Raw genomic sequence first — 19,221 nt, forward strand, 5'->3', positions numbered from 1 at the left:
AATGGGAGTCGTTGAATAAAGAGAGCGAACTACATGTATGTTTTGCTGGTTGGATCAGATTAAAACGATAAATAAGTTTTTACCCATCACAATCATAACAATAATTAGATTTGGGGTTCCAGTTAGACAACTGGAATGGTGTCGATTTGAATTGTGAATCTGACTTACTATATTTTGATAATAATGAGTCACTACCAGATTCTTTGAATGCATATGGAATCACATTACCGTGAGTTCTGAGAGAATTTCGATTTAGGGATTTTTATGTGTGCATAACCGAGCCATGCCATTTGAAGGTTCAAGTATAGAGTGCTGTAATTGGTGGAAAGGGGTTGCTGTATGATGGTACAATGTTTAGACATCTTATGACGTCATATCATTGTTCACAGTTAACCAGAGTGTTTAATCAAAGAAGGAAAAAATAGAGGAATGGAATGTTGCGGCTGTTATTTGAGTGATGAGTGACTTGATCGTTTGTGATTTTTTTATTGTAGGAAATGAGCTGATCACGACTGTATTGTTGCAAATCATCAATATTTCAAGTATAACAACGCAGTACGAAAATCCCAAGAAATTCATTAAAATCACGAAACATTATTGTTCATAATCTACGCACTACATCAAGCAAATGTACAGTTCAGTAAGAGTTAGGAAAATGTTACATAGTTCTTTCTTTGAGATGTTGGGTAGGAAAATATGAAATTTGTTATTACAGTGAGTCCATGCTGAGGGTTTCGGTTGAGATTCCCGGTCGACTTAGGAACCTGCCGTAGTGCAAGGTTTCTTCAACTTCCTTGTGAATGGAATATCTTCGTGTCTGCTACACGACGTAAACAACACAGTCAATAACTGTGAGTGCTCTTAGAGGGCTGGGCTTAGAAGTAAACTTTATCTCTGTTGAGACGTTATGCTGAGAAAAAGACGAAGGGCGAGAAAAAAATAATCAAAAAAGAAGAGGAAGGAATAGTAGAAAATTAAGGAAAAGTAGAATAAGGAAAAGTAGATAACGAAGAAAAAGTAGAAAAAGAAGGGAAAGAAGAGAATAGTTAGAACTAAAAGGCAAGCAAATCAGTACTTCAACTGTGCTTGAACAAATCAAAGTGTACGGCTGGTTTGAAATTGAAAAGGAGTTAACAAAGAGGTATGTCATGTTTCTTTCATTAATTTTCGTATTTTAATCAATTACAGATGTAGGAATCCAATCACCGCGACGGTCGATATCATCAACGCCAGCAGCTGACAATAGGTCCAACCATTTCATCAGATATGTTGTCGGATGCGTTGCAATGCAATCCACATGTGAGTTGATGCCACGATGAAGTGCGGTCTTTACTTGGCATCGTTACCCAGGAGTATCGGTTGCAATACCAACACAACTCATCGCATTAAAGAACGTTCAGCTCACCAGATGGACCAACGAAACATATTCGATGCAGGATTACTTGTCGATCGTATGATAATATACTTTAAATAATATTAAAAAAGGGAGATGTGGTAATGAGATTTGTATTATGTTTGTCAATTGTATGTCTATTGTCTGTGACGCATTGGTCGTCTACTTGCCTATGTAAATGTTAGATTGATGATACTCATAATAAACAATACTAGTAAAATGTATAGAACGTGTTACTTTATTTTGGTTATTGAAATACCACACCATCTATTGGGAGTATTCTGTCAATCGAGGGCTTGGTTTTGTAGTGGTTCGTGAGAATTTTCTTCTGGACGGAGATTCTTTTCCCCGGACGCGGGTTTCGTGCAAGTGTCTCTGCTTGCGGGTCCGCAAAACCGTTTTTGGCCCTTCATACAGGAGATTGATTGACCACTAACAACAGCACAATCTTGATCAAACCGCTTTTCAGATTATTCCAGTACTGTAGGCAGCTGCCTTGCTACAATAGATGGTAGTAAAAATACCATCATCATATCACCATAATCTCTACAAAATCTTGGCAAATTATTGTTGGAAGTTCCAATAATAATTTGCCAAGATTTTGTAGAGATTATATGATAAATGCAATAAAATACCCAAGGTGGGCCAAAAAACCTTCCCTGGGCCAAAATATGTCCACTACCCTATTTAATTGCAAAAAGTTTATTTTTTCAGCACGAGTCGTACATTTACGCAACGAGGCTTGCCGCCACCTGTATATTGATTGTTGATAAAACTGTTGTTAGTGAAAGGATAAACTCCAAAGGATACATTTGGTCAACGTTCAGGCACACACAATTGTCCTGCCTTTCACCTGAGCTGGCAACACATACTTCATTTTTACCAACAGTCTAAATTCTCTGGAGGTTGTTCGGTTAATGCTTCATCGCTCAGCGTAATTCCTAAATGGAATACGCCAAGTCTTGAGTGCTCTGCCCAAATGCTCATACACCATCACCATAGCTTGGGTCCCTTCACATTGCTCGATTCCGGGCAATGAGAAAGCGGACACTCTGGTTAAGGTAAGCGCTAGCGAAGGCGATATTTACGAGCGTCAAATTGCCTTCGACGATTTTTTTTGCATTGGCCCGTCAGGAGACCTTGATCAGCTGGCTACACAGCTGGGTAGATGGTTGCACTCCGTCATTCCACAGGTGTCTAAGAAGCCATGGTTCAAAGGGTTGGATTTAGGCCGCGATTTCATTCGTGTGATGTGTCGGCTGATGTCCAACCACTATTTGTTGAACGCTCATCTCTTCCGTATTGGGCTCTCAGAAAGCAATCTCTGTGTCTGCGGCAAGGCTTACCAAGATATCGAACATATCGTGTGGGGATGCGATGAGCATCGTGAGGTCAGATCTGAGCTGCATGAAATTCTCCGGGTCCGAGAAAAATAACAGAGCCCCGTTAGAGAAGTGTTAGCAGACCTTGATTTGGAATACACGAATCTCATATATCAGTTTTTGAAACGTGTTGATGTCAGAGTTTGATGTAGTACGTTGCTTGTCTTTGTTGTCTGCCATTTGATTTTCTTGTTCGCCCCTGACTATCGCCATCTCCTTCCGTTTGTCCTCTTCTTATCGTTGTCTAAGTTTCTTTCTTTTTGGTTCCGTTACAGATCAGGATTCCTGATTCAGGACACTACACCATCAATGTTTTTAGTATAAGTTAGAAAATAATTTAGCTTAAGCGCCCTAACTCCCTCCTTCACAATTTCAAATTTTTCTAACGTTGTCTTAAGCCGGTACAAGTTACATTGTGTACCCTACTTTCCCCATGCAGTGTACACGTGTCTCTGGTCACTATGCGACCGTCTAACAGGAGCAAACCAACCAACTTTCCATCAATGTAAAAATGATTCATTCTCTCTCCTGGTAGGATGAAAGCATCACTAATCACAGATACGGATGATTGGGCCATCAGTTGCGGTGATCGGGGTGTGAAATGAACTCCCCGAAGAAAGGGCTATTTTCTGAAAGAGTTGAAATGCTCTTCTATACATAAGATGTTGGGCGATGCGTACCCAAGCAACACACATGTTATATAAGAGTTACGAGAGCGCAACTTTTGGTTGTATAGAAGTTATTTTTACGTAATTCTAACCTTGTGTTGAAATAACGTAAAATAAACTTCTATACAACCAAAACTTGCGCTGTCGTAACTAATATAGAACATGTGTGTTGCTTGGGGTATTGTGTACATTTTGACGTTGAAGTTTACGTTACGCTACTAGTACACATGCACAATGATCCGATAAATCAGTTTAAGCGGTACTTTAAAAAAATATGAGCTTGTTTCCATGACCACCTAGATAACACGGTTTCTCTCAGAAGTTAAAAGAAAAAGAGTGAGCACGTGCCTCGTCTCAATTAAATGCCTCAAATTAGATCGTATAATTCCTCTGATAATGAAACATTTCCGCTTCTTTCTTTCAAAAGACGATACGAGCCAATCCATTCAAATAAAATAATTTTGATTTTTCTAAAAAAAATTAAAACCAGGTAAGTTAGGTATCTTTAAAAAATATAACCATTTTATGCAAAAATGTTCCTCGCGAGTGCTTCTCGTAAGACACAGTTCACAGTGGCTCCGTTTTATCCCAGCAACGCCCCACTCTGCGCTTCGGCTCGAATCGGATCGGGGTCGGAGGGTCGGAAAAATACCAGATCGCCACCCTCCAACAACGGAACAGAACAGACACTTGTTGATAGCGCCCGGAGGCAGACAGACGTCTGCGAGTGTCCTTTTGTCGTGTGCGCTGTGTGTGGTGCAGCCCGCTGTAATAACCAAGGAAAATCAGGCCAACCGATTGTGAAGCCAGGATAAGGCGCCAAATTGTGATTTGATTGATTGAACGTTCATATGCTGAGTTGTCTAAATTTTATCTTTTGAGCGATGTGGAGTGAGAGAAAAGTGAAAGTGAATAGGAGCCCAGTGTTTGAATAATGATTGACGACAATTTTCAACATTGGTACAGTCGGCTTTGTTTGAGTGGGCAGTTTCGGAAAATCACGGCTCGTTTGCTACAATATGTTTTCCTTTATCGGGCAAGATCGGAGGCACAGTCGCGCTTTCATTGCGTTTATCGTTTACATAACGCTGTTTTTGGATAATATGTTGCTGACAGTCATAGGTAAGTAATGCTTTTGTGCGGTATTCAAAATTAGGGCCATGAAGAGTTGTAGAAATACATATGATGGCCATAATACTGATTACAAACGCTGACACAATCGTGTAACTACCAATACTGAGATTCACACATAGTTTATAAGTTTATCAAGAAATTTTTACTGTGTAATTCCAGGCTAGAAATTTTAAAGTTTATTTAGGTCAGTGATCATCAGCTTTACTGTCTTTGTCGGCCAAAATTTAATTTTAGTAAGACACTGTGGGCCACAAATCATTCATCAATTTGCTGTTTTTTTTTCAACCGTCTCGTGGCCGGCTGGGTATCCGGGTACCTTTTTTTGATTTTAAATCTCAATATCTAAATCTCGCGTTTAGTATCATACGGGCGTATCTACAATGATAGATTTCTCTTCATCAATTTTCTCTTCGGATTATTCCGGGAAATACAGCAAATATTTGGATGACGTGGCTGTTAAAGTTTAGCCGATCGTCGATCATCACACCCAGGTGCTTCAATTCTCGCTTCGACGCCACTGCGTGTTCTCCGACGGAGATTTCCACTCGCTGCACTGCCTTGCAGTTGCTCACCAATAGCACCTCCGTTTTGTGGTGGTCTATCTTCAAATTGACTCCATTCATCCAATTTTCGATGATACCGATCGATTCTGCCGACAACATTTCTACCTCCTCCGGTGACTCACCTGTTACTGAAAAGACGATATCGTCCGCATAGCCCACGAGCACGACGCCTGTGGATAGCTGTAGCGTAAGCACTCCGTTGTACATAGCGTTCCACAACGTTGGCCCGAGGATGGAGCCCTGTGGAACTCCCGCTGTCACTTTCATTCTCCTCTGTCCAGCTTCAGTGTCGTACACCAAGACTCTGTTTTGGAAGTAGCTTTTCATGATCCGACACAGGTAGTCTGGAACCCGCATTCTGTGCAGCGCTACGGCGACGGCCTCCCAGCTGGCGCTATTGAACGCATTCTTGACGTCAATTGTGATTACGGCGCAGCACCGGTTTCCTCTCCTCTTCTGTTTGGACGCCTTCCTGGCCCTCTCCAGGACCGTGCGAATAGCATCCACCGTCGACTTTTCCTTACGGAATCCAAACTGCATCTGTGACAGTCCATGCTCTCCTTCTGTAAACGGTACCAGCTATGAAACTGATTACACTCATTCGAAGAGGGTATTCTGCTTAGAGGGTTCGAAAAGTCGGTACAAGGTACCACCCTGTTAAGGATGAGCTTTTCCAGCAGCTTCCCAAGTGTGTCCAGCAGGCATATCGGCCTATACGATGCTGGATCACCCGGCGGTTTTCCTGGCTTTGGCAGTAAAACCAGTTTCTGCATCTTCCATATGTCTGGGAAGTGATCTTCTTCCAAACATTTCTGCATCACCGTCCTGAACATATCGGGATAAGCTAGTACCGCCGATTTCAACGCCACATTGGGGATCCCGTCCGGACCCGGAGCTTTGCTCGCTTTCAGTTTCTTCGCCACTGCTTCCAGCTCGACATTGGAGACTTGCCAAGCTTCCGCACTACCGTCGTTTTCCTCAGCATACGGTGTTGGTGGCCACGTCGTTGGGGCGTGCTTCGGAAAGAGACCCTCCACGATTACCTTCAGCTTGTCAAAACTTGGATGCTTTCGACTGCTGGGAGTTCGTGCCGGGAGACTTTTTCGGCTTTCAGTCTTTGGAGCGGTCAGAACTAAAGCATGTTTTCTACGCCCGACGTTTCGATTGTATATTCAATCTTCTTCATGGGTTAGAAAAGTTTAGTTTTTTGTCTGGTGGATTGTTTTTGGTCATTCTCGTCAAGCTTTTGGTGTTCATAAATTTCTATTTTACTGGACAAAACGGAAAAAAAACTTGGCAACGGTTCACTACTTTGTTTTGTTTCTAACTATTCTAACTATTCACAGTAAAATAGTTAGAATAGTTAAAAACAAGACAAAGTAGTGAACCGTTGCCAAGTTTTTTTTTCCGTTTTGTCCAGTAAAATAGAAATTGATGAACACCAAAAGCTTGACGAGAATGACCAAAAACAATCTACCAGACAAAGAACTAAACTTTTCTAACCCTTGAAGAAGATTGAATATACAATCGAAACGTCGGGCGTAGAAAACATGCTTTAGTTCTGACCGCTCTAAAGACTGAAAGCCGAAAAAGTCTCCCGGTACTTCAGCTTGTCTGGACACATTTCGGCTGGCATCGCTGGACCTTTGATCTTCGCCATCACGACTCGGTACGCGTCACCCCAGGGGTTTGCGTCGACATCTCGGCATAGCTCCTTGTGGCAGTTCGACTTGCTCACGATTAACTCCTTTTTAAATGCGGCTCTGGCCTCCTGGAACACCAACTTCCGCTCCTCCCTATCCGGAAGGTTTCTTGCCCTCTGATAGCGTCTTCTGGCTCTTAGACAGGCAGCACGGAGGGTGCCGAGTGTCTCGTTCCACCAATGCGCAGGACGTCGTCTGTACCTTGGCTCCCGTTTCCGTGGCATTGTAGTGTCGCATGCCCTTGTAATCGCTCTTGTTAGCTCTACCGCATCTAGGTCTGGAGTGTCACTGTTCATACGGAGTGCCTCAACGAAGAGGTCCTTGTCGAAAGCCTTCGTCTTCCACTTTCGCTCGCATGTTCTTTTTCTCTGCATGGCCATAGGGTTCCGTTGGCCAACGCTGTAGTAGATCGCCTGGTGATCACTGTGGGTGTACTCTTCGCTTACTTTCCAGTTCATGTTGCTTGCTAGCGATGGACTACAAAAGCTAATGTCGATGATCGACTCCCGCCCGTCTTTCCTGAATGTGCTTACGGTGCCAACGTTGCAGAGTTGTAGCTCCAACCTCGCTAGTGCTTCCAGCAGGCTGTAACCTCTTGCGTTGGTTAGCTTGCTACCCCACTCCACGGCCCACGCATTGAAGTCTCCGCCGATCAGTACTGGCCTACGTCCAACCAGCTTGTCGGCTAACTCCTCCAGCATCCGATCGAATTTCTCTGCTGTCCACTTTAGGGGTGCATAGCAGCTGCATATGAAGATACCGTTGATTTTGGCGATGACGAAACCTTCGTACGTGCTTGCAATCACTTCCTGAATTGGAAATCTTCCCATCACTTGTATAGCAGCCGTTCCCGTGCTATCTGCCACCCAGTTGTTATTACCGAGAGGAACTCGGTACGGCTCTGCAATAATCGCAACATCGCACTTTGCTTCCGTTGTTGACTGCCTCAACAGTTGGTGTGCGGTATCACAATGATTCAGGATGATCTGCATTATCTCCATTACTGTTGGCCTGCGATCGCCTTCTTATATGCAGGGCACTTGTATCCACCCGTCGAGTGGACGTTTGCTTGTTCCCTGTGCAAAGCATGCACTTTGGCGCTTGCGAGCAGTCCTTCGCAAAATGTCCCTTCTCTCCGCATTTTCTGCATTGTTCAGATCTGTCTGGGCTTTTGCAGTTGGCCGACATGACATGTGTCCAAAGCCCATGCACTTGAAGCATCTCATCACCCGTTTGCGGTCACTCCTTGCTATTCGGGCGGCGACCCTCAGCGGGCACACCGAAAAACCAACTCGTACCTTGCCTACCTTCAACAATTTGATAGCCGCGGGCACCGACAGTCGAATCATCGCTGTTTGTGTGCCTAGGTACCCCTTCGTCAGACGGATCGTTAGAACCTCTTCTCCCAATTCGCATTGCGTCTTCAGTTCACGACCAAGCACCTCCACTGTTGTGATCTCGTCCAGGTATCGGCATTCGATCGTTGCTTCCTGACACAAAGCTTTCACGTTTCCACCATCCCCGACGAGGTCGCCCAATGACTTGGCGAACTGCTCTCGGTAGGCAGAACTTTTAATCGCCGGATCCTTCTTCAGCTCAAAGAGCATATCTCCTTGCTGAGTGCACCTGGTTCTCACCACGTTCTCACCCAGTTCTTTCAACTCCGGATCCTCTTGGACTTTCTTGAGGATTGCTGCGTACGACTGTTGGTCGTTTGCCTTGACCAGCAGGGCGTCTCCCATGTGTCTCTCTCGATGGGGCAGACGGCGTTCTTGCCTGTTCGCTTTGGATCTCCTTTCGTCTCGTGCCGGCTTTCTACCTTTTTCGATCCGATTATTCCCTTTCGTTTCCTCCTTTTGGGCTGTTTTTTCTTCTTCTTCTTGCGATTTTTGATAACTTTCCAATCGCTGTTGGCTCTCTCGTCGCTTAACTCCTCGCTACCTTGAACATTACTTGTCTTCTTCGAGCATTCCTCTTCGCCTGGTGTTTCTCTATCCCGCTTGTTCGAGCTCTTATTTCTGCGTCCTTTCGGCGTCTCCTGTAACTCTGTTGATGCTTCCACCGCTGCAATCTGCTCCAAAGCCAGCTTCAAAGCCTTTTCAGCAGTCTCAGCTCTCTTACGCAACGCTGTGTGCTCGCGGTCAGCTTCCAACACGGCATACCTGAGGCTCGACACCCTTTGCTTAATCAGTGTGCACGTTGTTTCGGTCTTTTACGTATTCGTGCAGCTCGATGACCTTCCTGCTCAACTCCACCATTGCCACCTTGGGCCTCGCAAGTTGTAGGCCTTCTTGAGTGGTGCTGCTGCTCGGTGTAGACACCGCGGGCCCTCCTTTAGTGCTACCGCTTGGTGTGGACTGTGGACATTTGACTCGTTACCCCTTTTGCTCCAAAGAGTCCATGTCGCCCACCTCGTGGCGTGCTGCTGTTATCCGTTGCCACGATACTAAAAGTTTCTACCGGCGAACGTGTCAACCTACTGCTCCTTAGGAATGCGCTCGCATCCTTATCACCTGCTACCTCCGTTGTTGTGTAATTGTTGATCTTCTCCATCTGGTTGGGTCCCCCCTCCAAGCCGCTATCTTCGCCCGTCATAAGTAGTTGCCGTCGTGATCCCATGGTGATCATTGCAAGCAGTGAGGCCATGCTAGGGTTGACACGGTCCTTTATGGGGAACCGTGTTCAGAGCCAGATCGGCACTAAATAGTCAGGAATGTTTAACTGAGCCTACTTCCACCGGCTAAGGTGGCGAGTTCGGAACGTACTTGGAGGCCTGCAACCATACCATTAGCCCGTTTCGGAAAGGTGTCACCCATTCTTACTAGGGTAGTGGAATAGTACGGTTGTCAGCTCTGTAGCATCTGGTAGTATATACGTATTCGTTGCTTGTGTCCATAATTAGGGTCTTACTGGCGTCGATCCTAATGTGCCGGTTGGCACTCCGGGTGTTTGGGCTAAGGCATTTTGGAAGCGGTACAAGGTCGCTTGTACGGAGTTGCTTGCAGATGTGTGGCTTTTTATGGGAATCCAACAGAGCCCACTGTTGAACCCCCACCACATCCTAGGCATCCTCCTCTTGAGCTGTCTGGAGACCAGAAGCCCGGTCACTCCCCGAAGGAAGCGCCAAAGGTGGTAATCCACACGGGTGTGTGAACAGTTTTCGCTTCGGGAAGACTCCCAAGCTTCCACCCGACTCGCAGAAGGGGGAGGGGGGGGGGGTCGTCAGGCTCCAGGACTCCTGTCCCTGCTGCCTCTGTATGTATGTATGTTTTTTTTCCCTCCCAACCTCCCCAGCAGAGAAAACCGACCGATTGGAAAAACTCCGCTACACCTAGATGCCTCGATCCCCCTGGTACCACTGATGCGACTGCATAAAGGGGGGTGGGGGGTGGGGGGTCAACGCGCTAATGCGATCTTCTGTTACAGTGCTCTTGCACTTTTTGTCGCTTCTAAACAGAGCTTCTCGTCTGTGCACTTCCTCTTCAAGCGATCCCAGCTTTCTGGTCGCTCCTCCACTTCCTCTGCAACTCCGTCATCATTTTTGTGACTGCCCTGCTGATCGCATTCCACGTATCTTCAGTACGGCACATCTCGTCGACGACGTTGTCCACGCTTTACCCTCAAATACGCAAATTTTCAAATTTGATCTAAATATAATTTTTCGTCATCTAAAATCGATTTAAACATGTTTTGGAAGACGATTCTTTTAAATTCTCGATTTTGTGAATTACGGTTTTGATTTTTCTAATTTTTATTTTTGAACATTCCAACACTTTTATATTTTTCCTGGAAGCCTATTTAGGAGATGGATTTTTTGAGATGAAAGCATTTTGAGATTTTATGATTACTATTGAAATATTTTTATTTTAAAGTTTTTTTCATAGGAAATTTTAATTTCCGTATAATTTTAAGAAAAAATATTTTAGAGTGTAATCAATTTTCTTAAACTATTTTACTATGATAGTATGACTAGGGAAAAATTGAAAATTTGTGAATTTCAGCGATTCAATACAAAATATACAATGACTTCTAAAAGGTGACTAAAACATCAATATTTCAATGATTTTTCAAAAATTTAAATAAGCTTCAAAAGACAGCAAGAACCATTTAGAGATATACACAATAGTCCTAAATATCAGCCAAAAATATAAAAAATGTGATTGTCCATAAAACAACAATTACAAAAATGCTCAAACTATACCCCGTCTAAAGGCGGGGTTGGGTATTAGAGGGTTAATGCCGGCATCGATCTTCTTACCGCCTCGAATCTGGGCAGATGAACACAACGTGCTCCGGTGTCTCCTCCACGTTCTCGCACTCCGGGCAGAAGGACGAACCGGCATGGCCAAACTGATGTAGGTACTGCCTGAAGCAGAAAGGGCCATACAAAAACTGGGTTAGGTGAAAGTTCACTTCTCCATGCTTCCCTATTCACCCAAGTCGACACATTAGAGATAACCCCTAGAACATGTGCCGATGGGTCCATCTTCCTTAATCCGTAGAATTCCATTCCTGTTGCCACTTTGGCATTGAGGCCGTTCGCACCAACGTTCTCACTTGGCTGGTCCTCTTCCGCTCATAGCACTCGATGTCCTCCTCCAAGGTGATGCAGGTCGGGATCGTATGTATGTATGTATGTATGTATGTAGGGGGGTGGGGGTAAGACGGACATGCTTAGGAAACACTCTATTTTGACAGTGTAAACAATGAGATAATTTAAATTTTACCTCAATACTATTTACTTCAACTAAGGTACTTTAGAGTCTGCAAGTCGATTTTGCCATAAAATTTGAATTTCCATGACTTTTGAGATAATTAAAAAGTGATCTCCAAATGTATGTTTTTCAACAGTGTGGCTAAGACGGACCGGTAGGGTGGGTAAGATGGACACGTTTGGAAAATTAGCTAATAAGCCAATAATTGTGTTAAATGATGTTCATGGCCGTTTATATTCAGTAGATGCATCATAGTAGAATCTAAATTTGGCTTTGAATCTCTTAGGGGCGATTACGTGTTTTTGCAAATTAAAGTCCATTTTGTAAATTGGAAACATCCATACACTGGTAAACGCCTAACAGTATGCAATGCTCTGGTAATTTTACGAAGTGCAAACTGTTCCAACAACAAAAATTCTAATAGGGGAAATTGTGTATTTTCGACAGTTTTGTTCTCTTCGTCATGGGGTGTTTTTTTGAAAGCTGTTGAACTCAGAGTTGGTCCCAAATCCTTCCGAACCAAGCTGAATTATATGGCCAAGTTTCAGGAAATTTGGTCGACAAAAACACCTCATGACGAAGAGAACAAACCTGCCGATGATACCCATCGTCACCCTATAATGATGTTTTAAACAAAAATCAATATAAAATGCTCTACACGGCTTCCACAATAATTTTTATACTGCATAGATTTCAATCTGTGAACAATGTGTGGGTTTTAATGTGTTTCTTATGGCACTATCAAAGTAACCCCAACACTGTCCGTCTTACCCACCCTCAAGGCGGACCGTCTTACCCCCACGCAACGCAAAATATTTATTCCACCACCGTTATTCATAAGCCAGGAAATTTACCTGAATTTCGTTGTGTATAGGACGGAACAGTTTAAAACAACTGGGAAACTCAAAATAAAATGCGAAAACTTAGCAATTTAATGTTAAAAAAGCTTATTTATTGCCGTCTCAAAATTAGATCCCATCACAAAAGCGTGTAGCCAGGTAAATAATTGTTTATTTTTTGCATTTTTGACATATGTATTCTCTCACGGAGTGGTTTAATAATCATCAACTGATAAGAATATAGAGTTAATGGTAAAAGAAAAGCCAATTTTAGCTCTTAAGTGACAGAACTAGTCAGTGGTCCGTCTTAACCACCCCCCCCCCCCCCCTATTTATGTAATTCCTTTCGAGATTTTCCAAGGGGTTTTTTCCCAGAATAACTTCTGGAATTCCCGAAATTCTGAGATACTAGGGATGGAAATAGCCTGGCAGAATTTATGAGATAAAAATTGGGGACACATCTCAAATAATCACGAATAAAAAAAACGGAAGTAAATCTGAAACTTTTCAACCAACTTTAGATTATTCGACGCCAACCTATTGGTCGTGACTTGTACAAAATTCCTCTAACTTTTTATTTTCTACTTCTTTTCTTTTAGTTCCAATCCTTCCGGACTACCTGGGTCACTTCTACTCAAACTCCAACGCATCGTTCAGCATCCCCAAAAGCGTCATCTACAAGAACTTTGATCTGCACTACGTGCCGAAACTGATCGGCGCTACGACGGAAAACGTACTGCTGAAGAACTTCACCGGCACCTCCGATCAACAAAGATCACTGGAATCAGAGAATGGCTCCATCGGAATCCTGCTGGCCGTAAAAGCTTTGGTACAGCTGGTTTTCAACCCCATCGTTGGGAACGTTTCCGCCAAGCTAGGCTACAGCATTCCAATCGCATTCGGAACGTTAAGCCTGTTCCTGGCATCGGTTATTTTTGCCCTCGGACAATCCTATGGCTCGTTGTTCGTAGCCCGTGCGATACATGGAGTGGGATCGGCGTGTGTCTGTGTTTGTGGAATGAGTTTGGTGGCCCAGCTATATACAGAACCAGACAAGCGATCGAGGATCATGGGGACGATCCTGGGTAGTATAGCCGTTGGGGTGCTGATCGGGTATCCGTTTGGAGGAATTGCTTACGACATTGTTGGAAAGGCCGCTCCGTTCCATATTCTTACGGTATTGTGTCTGATGGTACTGGTGGTACAGCTTGCCTGCCTGGATTTCTCCTGTCGTTCGCAGACGTCATCCGTTGTACTAGATGAAGGTCACTCGAAGTGGATTCCTCTGCTTACGGATCGTCTGATCCTAGTGATCATCGGCGCTATTTGGATCTCAACTTCTGCCATGTCCATCCTGGAACCGTGCTTACCCTTGTGGATGATTAGCGTGCTGCATCCAAAGAAATGGCAGCTTGGAACGGTCTTCATTCCGGATTCCGTCGGATACTGGATCGGAACAAACTTCTTCGGAGGGGTGGCATACCGATTCGGTCAGATAAAGATTGCAATACTGTCACTTGCGGTGGTAGGCGTTTCCTGCATTGTGATTCCTTCGGCAACGACTGTTCTGGGGCTATTATTACCACATTTCAGTTTGGGATTAGGAATCGGTGTATTGGATGCGGCTTTAGTACCTTTATTGGCGACAATAGTTGATAGCCAATGCGAGAATGACAACGACAGTGATATTTGTAATTCGATTTTTGCTCTTAGATAACAGTAATTATTTTACAATTTTCAATTTTAGGCGAATCGTCACCAAACTACGGAGCAGTCTACGCAATTCAACAGATAGCAGTAAGTCTGGCATATTCCCTTGCGCCAATCTTAGGAGGAGAGCTGGTTCCATGGATAGGATTTCCTTGGCTAATGCGCCTTATGGGCCTACTGAACCTTGCATACGGTCCTTTCTTGGTGTGTTCCGGCATTCGTGAAAGTGTGCGATGTTTGCTGCAAAAACGGTCCGAAGTGCCACTGGCTTCGGTGGAATTTGCCCACACGGAAGGAAGCTACAAGCGGTTTTACAACGCAGTGGATTGATCCATCAGAAGTCAATGAAGCGTGAACGGGGTGGGTTTATGAGGTTTCTTATCTCATTGGAACCATACGTGGTTTGGCGACGTGGAGCGTAAAGAATTATTATTGCGTTCTATAACGTTACTGGATGTTGTGGCGGAAGGAAAAAGGTGAATGAAATCAAGAAAACATGTAATAAAATAACGGTCGGGGAAAATAAACTGACACCAATTGGAAACCACATGGGCTGTTTTACTTTCAAAGACATAAGCTACTCTAATTTTTACTCCGTCCACATACAATTACAACAGATTACAACTACTCATAAGGAATTAAGAAGTAGCAACAATGGTTTGGAAATTCAAAGTTAAACTCATCCCTTTTTTCGACTTAAACAGTAATTAATAGCAGCTATTCATGCAACGAAGAGCGTAATAATGATGCTTTCGACACGAATCGAATATTCAACCAACGAGGCTTGCCAAGTTCGATATTTAAGGTCAGTACTGTGAAAATCAAATTTTGTAATAAGTTGCGGGGAATTTTCTTTGTAATGACTAAAACTCTAGAATAGAAACACCCGCGTCAAATCATCCCGAGCAGAAGGGAATAACAACAGCATAAGGAGCTGTGTTATTTGGGCAAAATAACTGAATGATAAAATCGATTATTTTTAAGTTATTACCATAACATATTGTGTTATAAATATATAAATATACATATTGTGTTATTATGTGTTATAATATTGGGGGTGGAAGCTCAGGTAAAATATTATCTCCTGGGCGCCCATTTAAAACACCACCCCCGGCGAAGACTGGCGCTCGAGCCTAGCTATTTAGCACTGTAGTTGGAGGAAATGCCAATGCAGAACCCGTAGCTTCCGGGAAGGTAAGCCCAGCTCCCTGGGTTAGTGGGTTGGTGTCAGGCCCTGCGAGCAAGCCGTAGAAAAGACTAGCACCGGAAAATCAACAAAAGAAGAATGCGAACCGATATCAATGCACAATGGTCCGAATCCACGTTTTAGCAGGAAAAAAATCCGTTTCTCTGTTTTCGTTAATTTTAGGCGTTTGGTGTCTTCAGAGACGTTGTTTGCATTTGTTTGCTGCATTTTTTTCCAAAAAATTTTGATTAGGGTGGTCCTCGTCTTAACTCAAATCTGGAATAGAACTTTTTAATTTTAAGTCATACGCGACCGAGTTATTCAGCAAAGTTGTAGGCAATGCTATTTCGAGCAACTTTGCCAAATACGCCGTTTATCTAGCTCTTAATTTGAACATAGTAGGTCAATTTTAAGTTTTGACTTAGGGTGAGCCATCCAAAAACGGTTTTTTCGCAATAACTTTTTTATTTGATTTTTTTCGAAGATGTGAGCTTCAGAGCATTTGAAGAGCAAGTAATGACGCATATTTGTTCTGAACATTGCATGTTGCTAGGTGTTGTCATTCAAATGTTATGGGCAATTTTGACTTAAAAACAACGATGCCTTAATATGCTTATATTTCATGGAGCTGGTAAAATAAAAAAAGTTCTTTAAGCGGCATTCGGAAGGTCACATATAAAGCCAAATTTGGAGCAAAAATGACGAGAACGTTATTTTTTAAATTGGAATAAATCGACTCCAAAAATCCCCTTAAAAATTTAAAAAACTACGTATAACTCATACAATTTCAAAGATAGAGTCAAACTGTCTTTGGAAAAAATGTAGGTTTTTACCATGCAAACAAGTTTTCCATACACGAGTTTTTTGTAAAACGTGAAACAAAAGCTTGAAATTGATAATAATGCTATGTTTTTCTAGGAAATCAGAACGATTATAATCTTTATAAACAAATTATCAATTTCAAGCTTTTGTTTCACGTTTAACAAAAAAGTCGTAGGCTCAGTGTACCAGTTATGGCTATAGTACCTCAAATTCGCCATAGTTGATTTTCAACCTTTAAAGATACAAATCCACAAGAAAAAAATCGTGAACAACAGATCACGAACACAAAAGATGATTACAATCATTCAAACTTCACAAATTGCTCAAATTATGGTAGAAATAAATCATTTTCCTTAACTTTTCGGCCTCCTTGCACCCTATTTCGCCATAGTGTACCAGTTATGGCAACTCCCATAAGGAATGCATGTAAATAGTGCGAAGTGGAACCCAAATTAACAAATGTGTCCATAACTGGTACAGGGTTCCTATCATTGGCACACGCCGTAATAAATACTAAAAGTAGTTTTGGCTCCGTTTCTATATTTTTCCTGTAAAATATTAAAACAAATCAATCATTTGACTTTGTTTACATTCGTCGGTCTTCTTCTTATTTTTGTAGAAATAGTTTTCCTTAGGTGGTGCGATAACTGGTACAGGCACCCTATATGGGAAACTTTTAGGTATGGTAAAAACCCACATTTTTTCCGAAGGCAGTTTGACTCTAACTTTAAAATTGTATGAGTTATATGTAGTTTTTCGATTTTTAAGGGGATTATTATATGTGATACTAGCTGACCCCGGCAAACTTTGTCTTGCCTACTGCTTTTTTTGACGTTTCAAGTGTTTAGCTAAGTCCAAGTCCCCGTTGAAAATGTATGAAGAATGGATTTTCAAAAACTCTCGATTTGTCCATGTTTTATGGCTCATAAACCATCCTTGGGTGAAAACTAACAGAACAAAACTAAGACGACCCAAATCGGACCCTCCGTTCGCAAGTTATGCGCGGTCTCACGTATGCCACTACATTTTTATATACATAGATTATATAAGATTTTTGGAGTCGATTTATTCCAATTTAAAAAATAACGTTCTCGTCATTTTTGCTCCAAATTTGGCTTTATATGTGACCTTCCAAATGCCGCTTAAGGAACTTTTTTTATTTTACCAGCTCCATGAGATATAAGCATTTTAAGACATCGTTGTTTTTAAGTCAAAATTGCCCATAACATTTGAATGACAAGACCTAGCAACATGCAATGTACAGAACAAATATGCGTCATTACTTGCTCTTCAAATGCTTAGAAGCTCACATCTTCGAAAAAAATCAAATAAAAAAGTTATTGCGAAACGTTTTTGGGTGGCTCACCCTAAGTCAAAACTTAAAATTGACCTACTATGTTCAAATTAGGAGCTAGATAAACGGCGTATTCGGCAAAGTTGCTCGAAATAGCATTGCCTACAGCTTTGCTGAAGAACTCGATTGCGTATGACTTAAAATTAAAAAGTTCTATTCCAGATTTGAGTTAAGACGCGGACCACCCTAATCAAAAATTTTTGGAAAAGATGCAGCAAACAAATTCAAACAACTTCTCTGAAGACAACAAACGCCCAAAATTAACGAAAACAGAGATACGGATTTTTTTCCTGCTAAAACGTGGATTCGGACCATTGTGAATGGCGACGACCACAGCGACGAAAAGGGACTTGCGATTGGAAGCTCGGTACGTGGAACTGCAGATCTCTCAACTTCATCGGGAGCACCCGCATACTCGCCGATATACTGAAGGACCGCGGGTTCGGAATCGTAGCGCTGCAGGAGGTGTGTTGGACAGGATCTATGGTGCGAACGTTTAGAGGTAATCATACCATCTACCAGAGTTGCGGCAACACACGTGAGCTGAGAACAGCTTTTATAGTGATGGGCGACATGCAGAGACGCGTGATCGGTTGGTGGCCGATCGACGAAAGAATGTGCAGGTTGAGGATCAAGGGCCGATTCTTCAACATCAGCATAATAAACGTGCACAGCCCTCACTCCGGAAGCACTGATGATGACAAAGACGCATTTTACGCGCAGCTCGAACGCGAGTACGACCGCTGCCCAAACCACGACGTCAAGATCATCATAGGGGATCTAAACGCTCAGGTAGGCCAGGAGGAGGAATTCAGACCGACGATTGGAAAGTTCAGCGCCCACCAGCTGACGAACGAAAATGGCCTACGCCTCATCGATTTCGCCGCCTCCAAGAACATGGCCATTCGTAGCACCTTCTTCCAGCACAGCCTCCCGTATCGTTACACCTGGAGATCACCACACAAGCGGAATCGCAAATCGACCACGTTCTGATTGATGGACGGCACTTATCCGACATTATCGACGTCAGGACCTATCGTGGCGCTAATATCGACTCCGATCACTACCTGGTGATGGTTAAACTGCGCCCAAAACTCTCCGTTATTAACAACGTACATTACCGGCGGCCGCCCCGGTACGATCTAGAGCGACTGAAGCAATCGAATGTCGCCACCGCATACACGCAGAATCTCGAGGCAGCGTTGCCGGACGAGGGTGTGCTCGATGTGGCCCCTCTAGAGGACTGCTGGAGTACAATCAAAGCAGCCATCAACAACGCAGCTGAGAGCACTATCGGGTACGTAGAACGGAGTCGACGAAACGATTGGTTCGACGAGGAGTGCAGAGCGGTTCTGGAGGAGAAGGATGCAGCGCGGGCGGTAATGCTGCAGCATGGAACCCGACAGAATGTGGAGCGATACAGACAGAAGCGGAAGCAGCAGACCCGTCTCTTCCGGGAGAAAAAGCGCCGCCTGGAAGAAGCGGAGTGCGAGGAAATGGAACTGCTGTGCCGTTCACAGGAAACACGCAAGTTCTACCAGAAGCTCAACGCATCCCGCAGAGGCTACGTGCCGCAAGCCGAAATCTGCAGGGATAAGGACGGGAGCCTCCTGAAGGACAAACGTGAGGTGATCGAAAGGTGGAAGCAGCACTTCGACGAGCACCTGAATGGCGAAAAGAATGTAGGCACGGAGGACCAAGGCAGCGGAGGAAATGACTATGTTGGTGCAGCAGAGGACGGGAACGAACCAA

The 19,221-nt window shown here is 43.5% G+C and overlaps 1 protein-coding gene across 1 annotated transcript; it reads left to right on the forward strand.

The window, feature by feature from the left end:
- Positions 1-4,066: 4,066 nt before the first annotated feature.
- Positions 4,067-14,654, forward strand: LOC109430140 (synaptic vesicular amine transporter). Its single transcript, XM_019706177.3, has 3 exons — positions 4,067-4,565; positions 12,997-14,088; positions 14,145-14,654. Exons 1-3 carry the CDS (start codon positions 4,463-4,465, stop codon positions 14,435-14,437), a joined length of 1,488 nt encoding a protein of 495 aa, XP_019561722.2. The 5' UTR covers positions 4,067-4,462; the 3' UTR covers positions 14,438-14,654.
- The last annotated feature ends 4,567 nt before the right edge of the window (positions 14,655-19,221 follow it).

The sequence above is a fragment of the Aedes albopictus genome, chromosome 1 (genome assembly GCF_035046485.1).
Source record: "Aedes albopictus strain Foshan chromosome 1, AalbF5, whole genome shotgun sequence".
In the NCBI taxonomy this organism is placed as follows: Eukaryota; Metazoa; Arthropoda; class Insecta; order Diptera; family Culicidae; genus Aedes; species Aedes albopictus.

Bases quoted from the DNA above. Each gene is read 5' to 3' on its own strand.
- LOC109430140 (XM_019706177.3), top strand. From the start codon at position 4,463: ATGTTTTCCTTTATCGGGCAAGATCGGAGGCACAGTCGCGCTTTCATT. The intron at 4,566-12,996 runs GTAAGTAATGCT...CTTTTCTTTTAG, and splicing joins TATGTTGCTGACAGTCATAG to TTCCAATCCTTCCGGACTAC. The intron at 14,089-14,144 runs GTAATTCGATTT...TTTCAATTTTAG, and splicing joins TGACAACGACAGTGATATTT to GCGAATCGTCACCAAACTAC.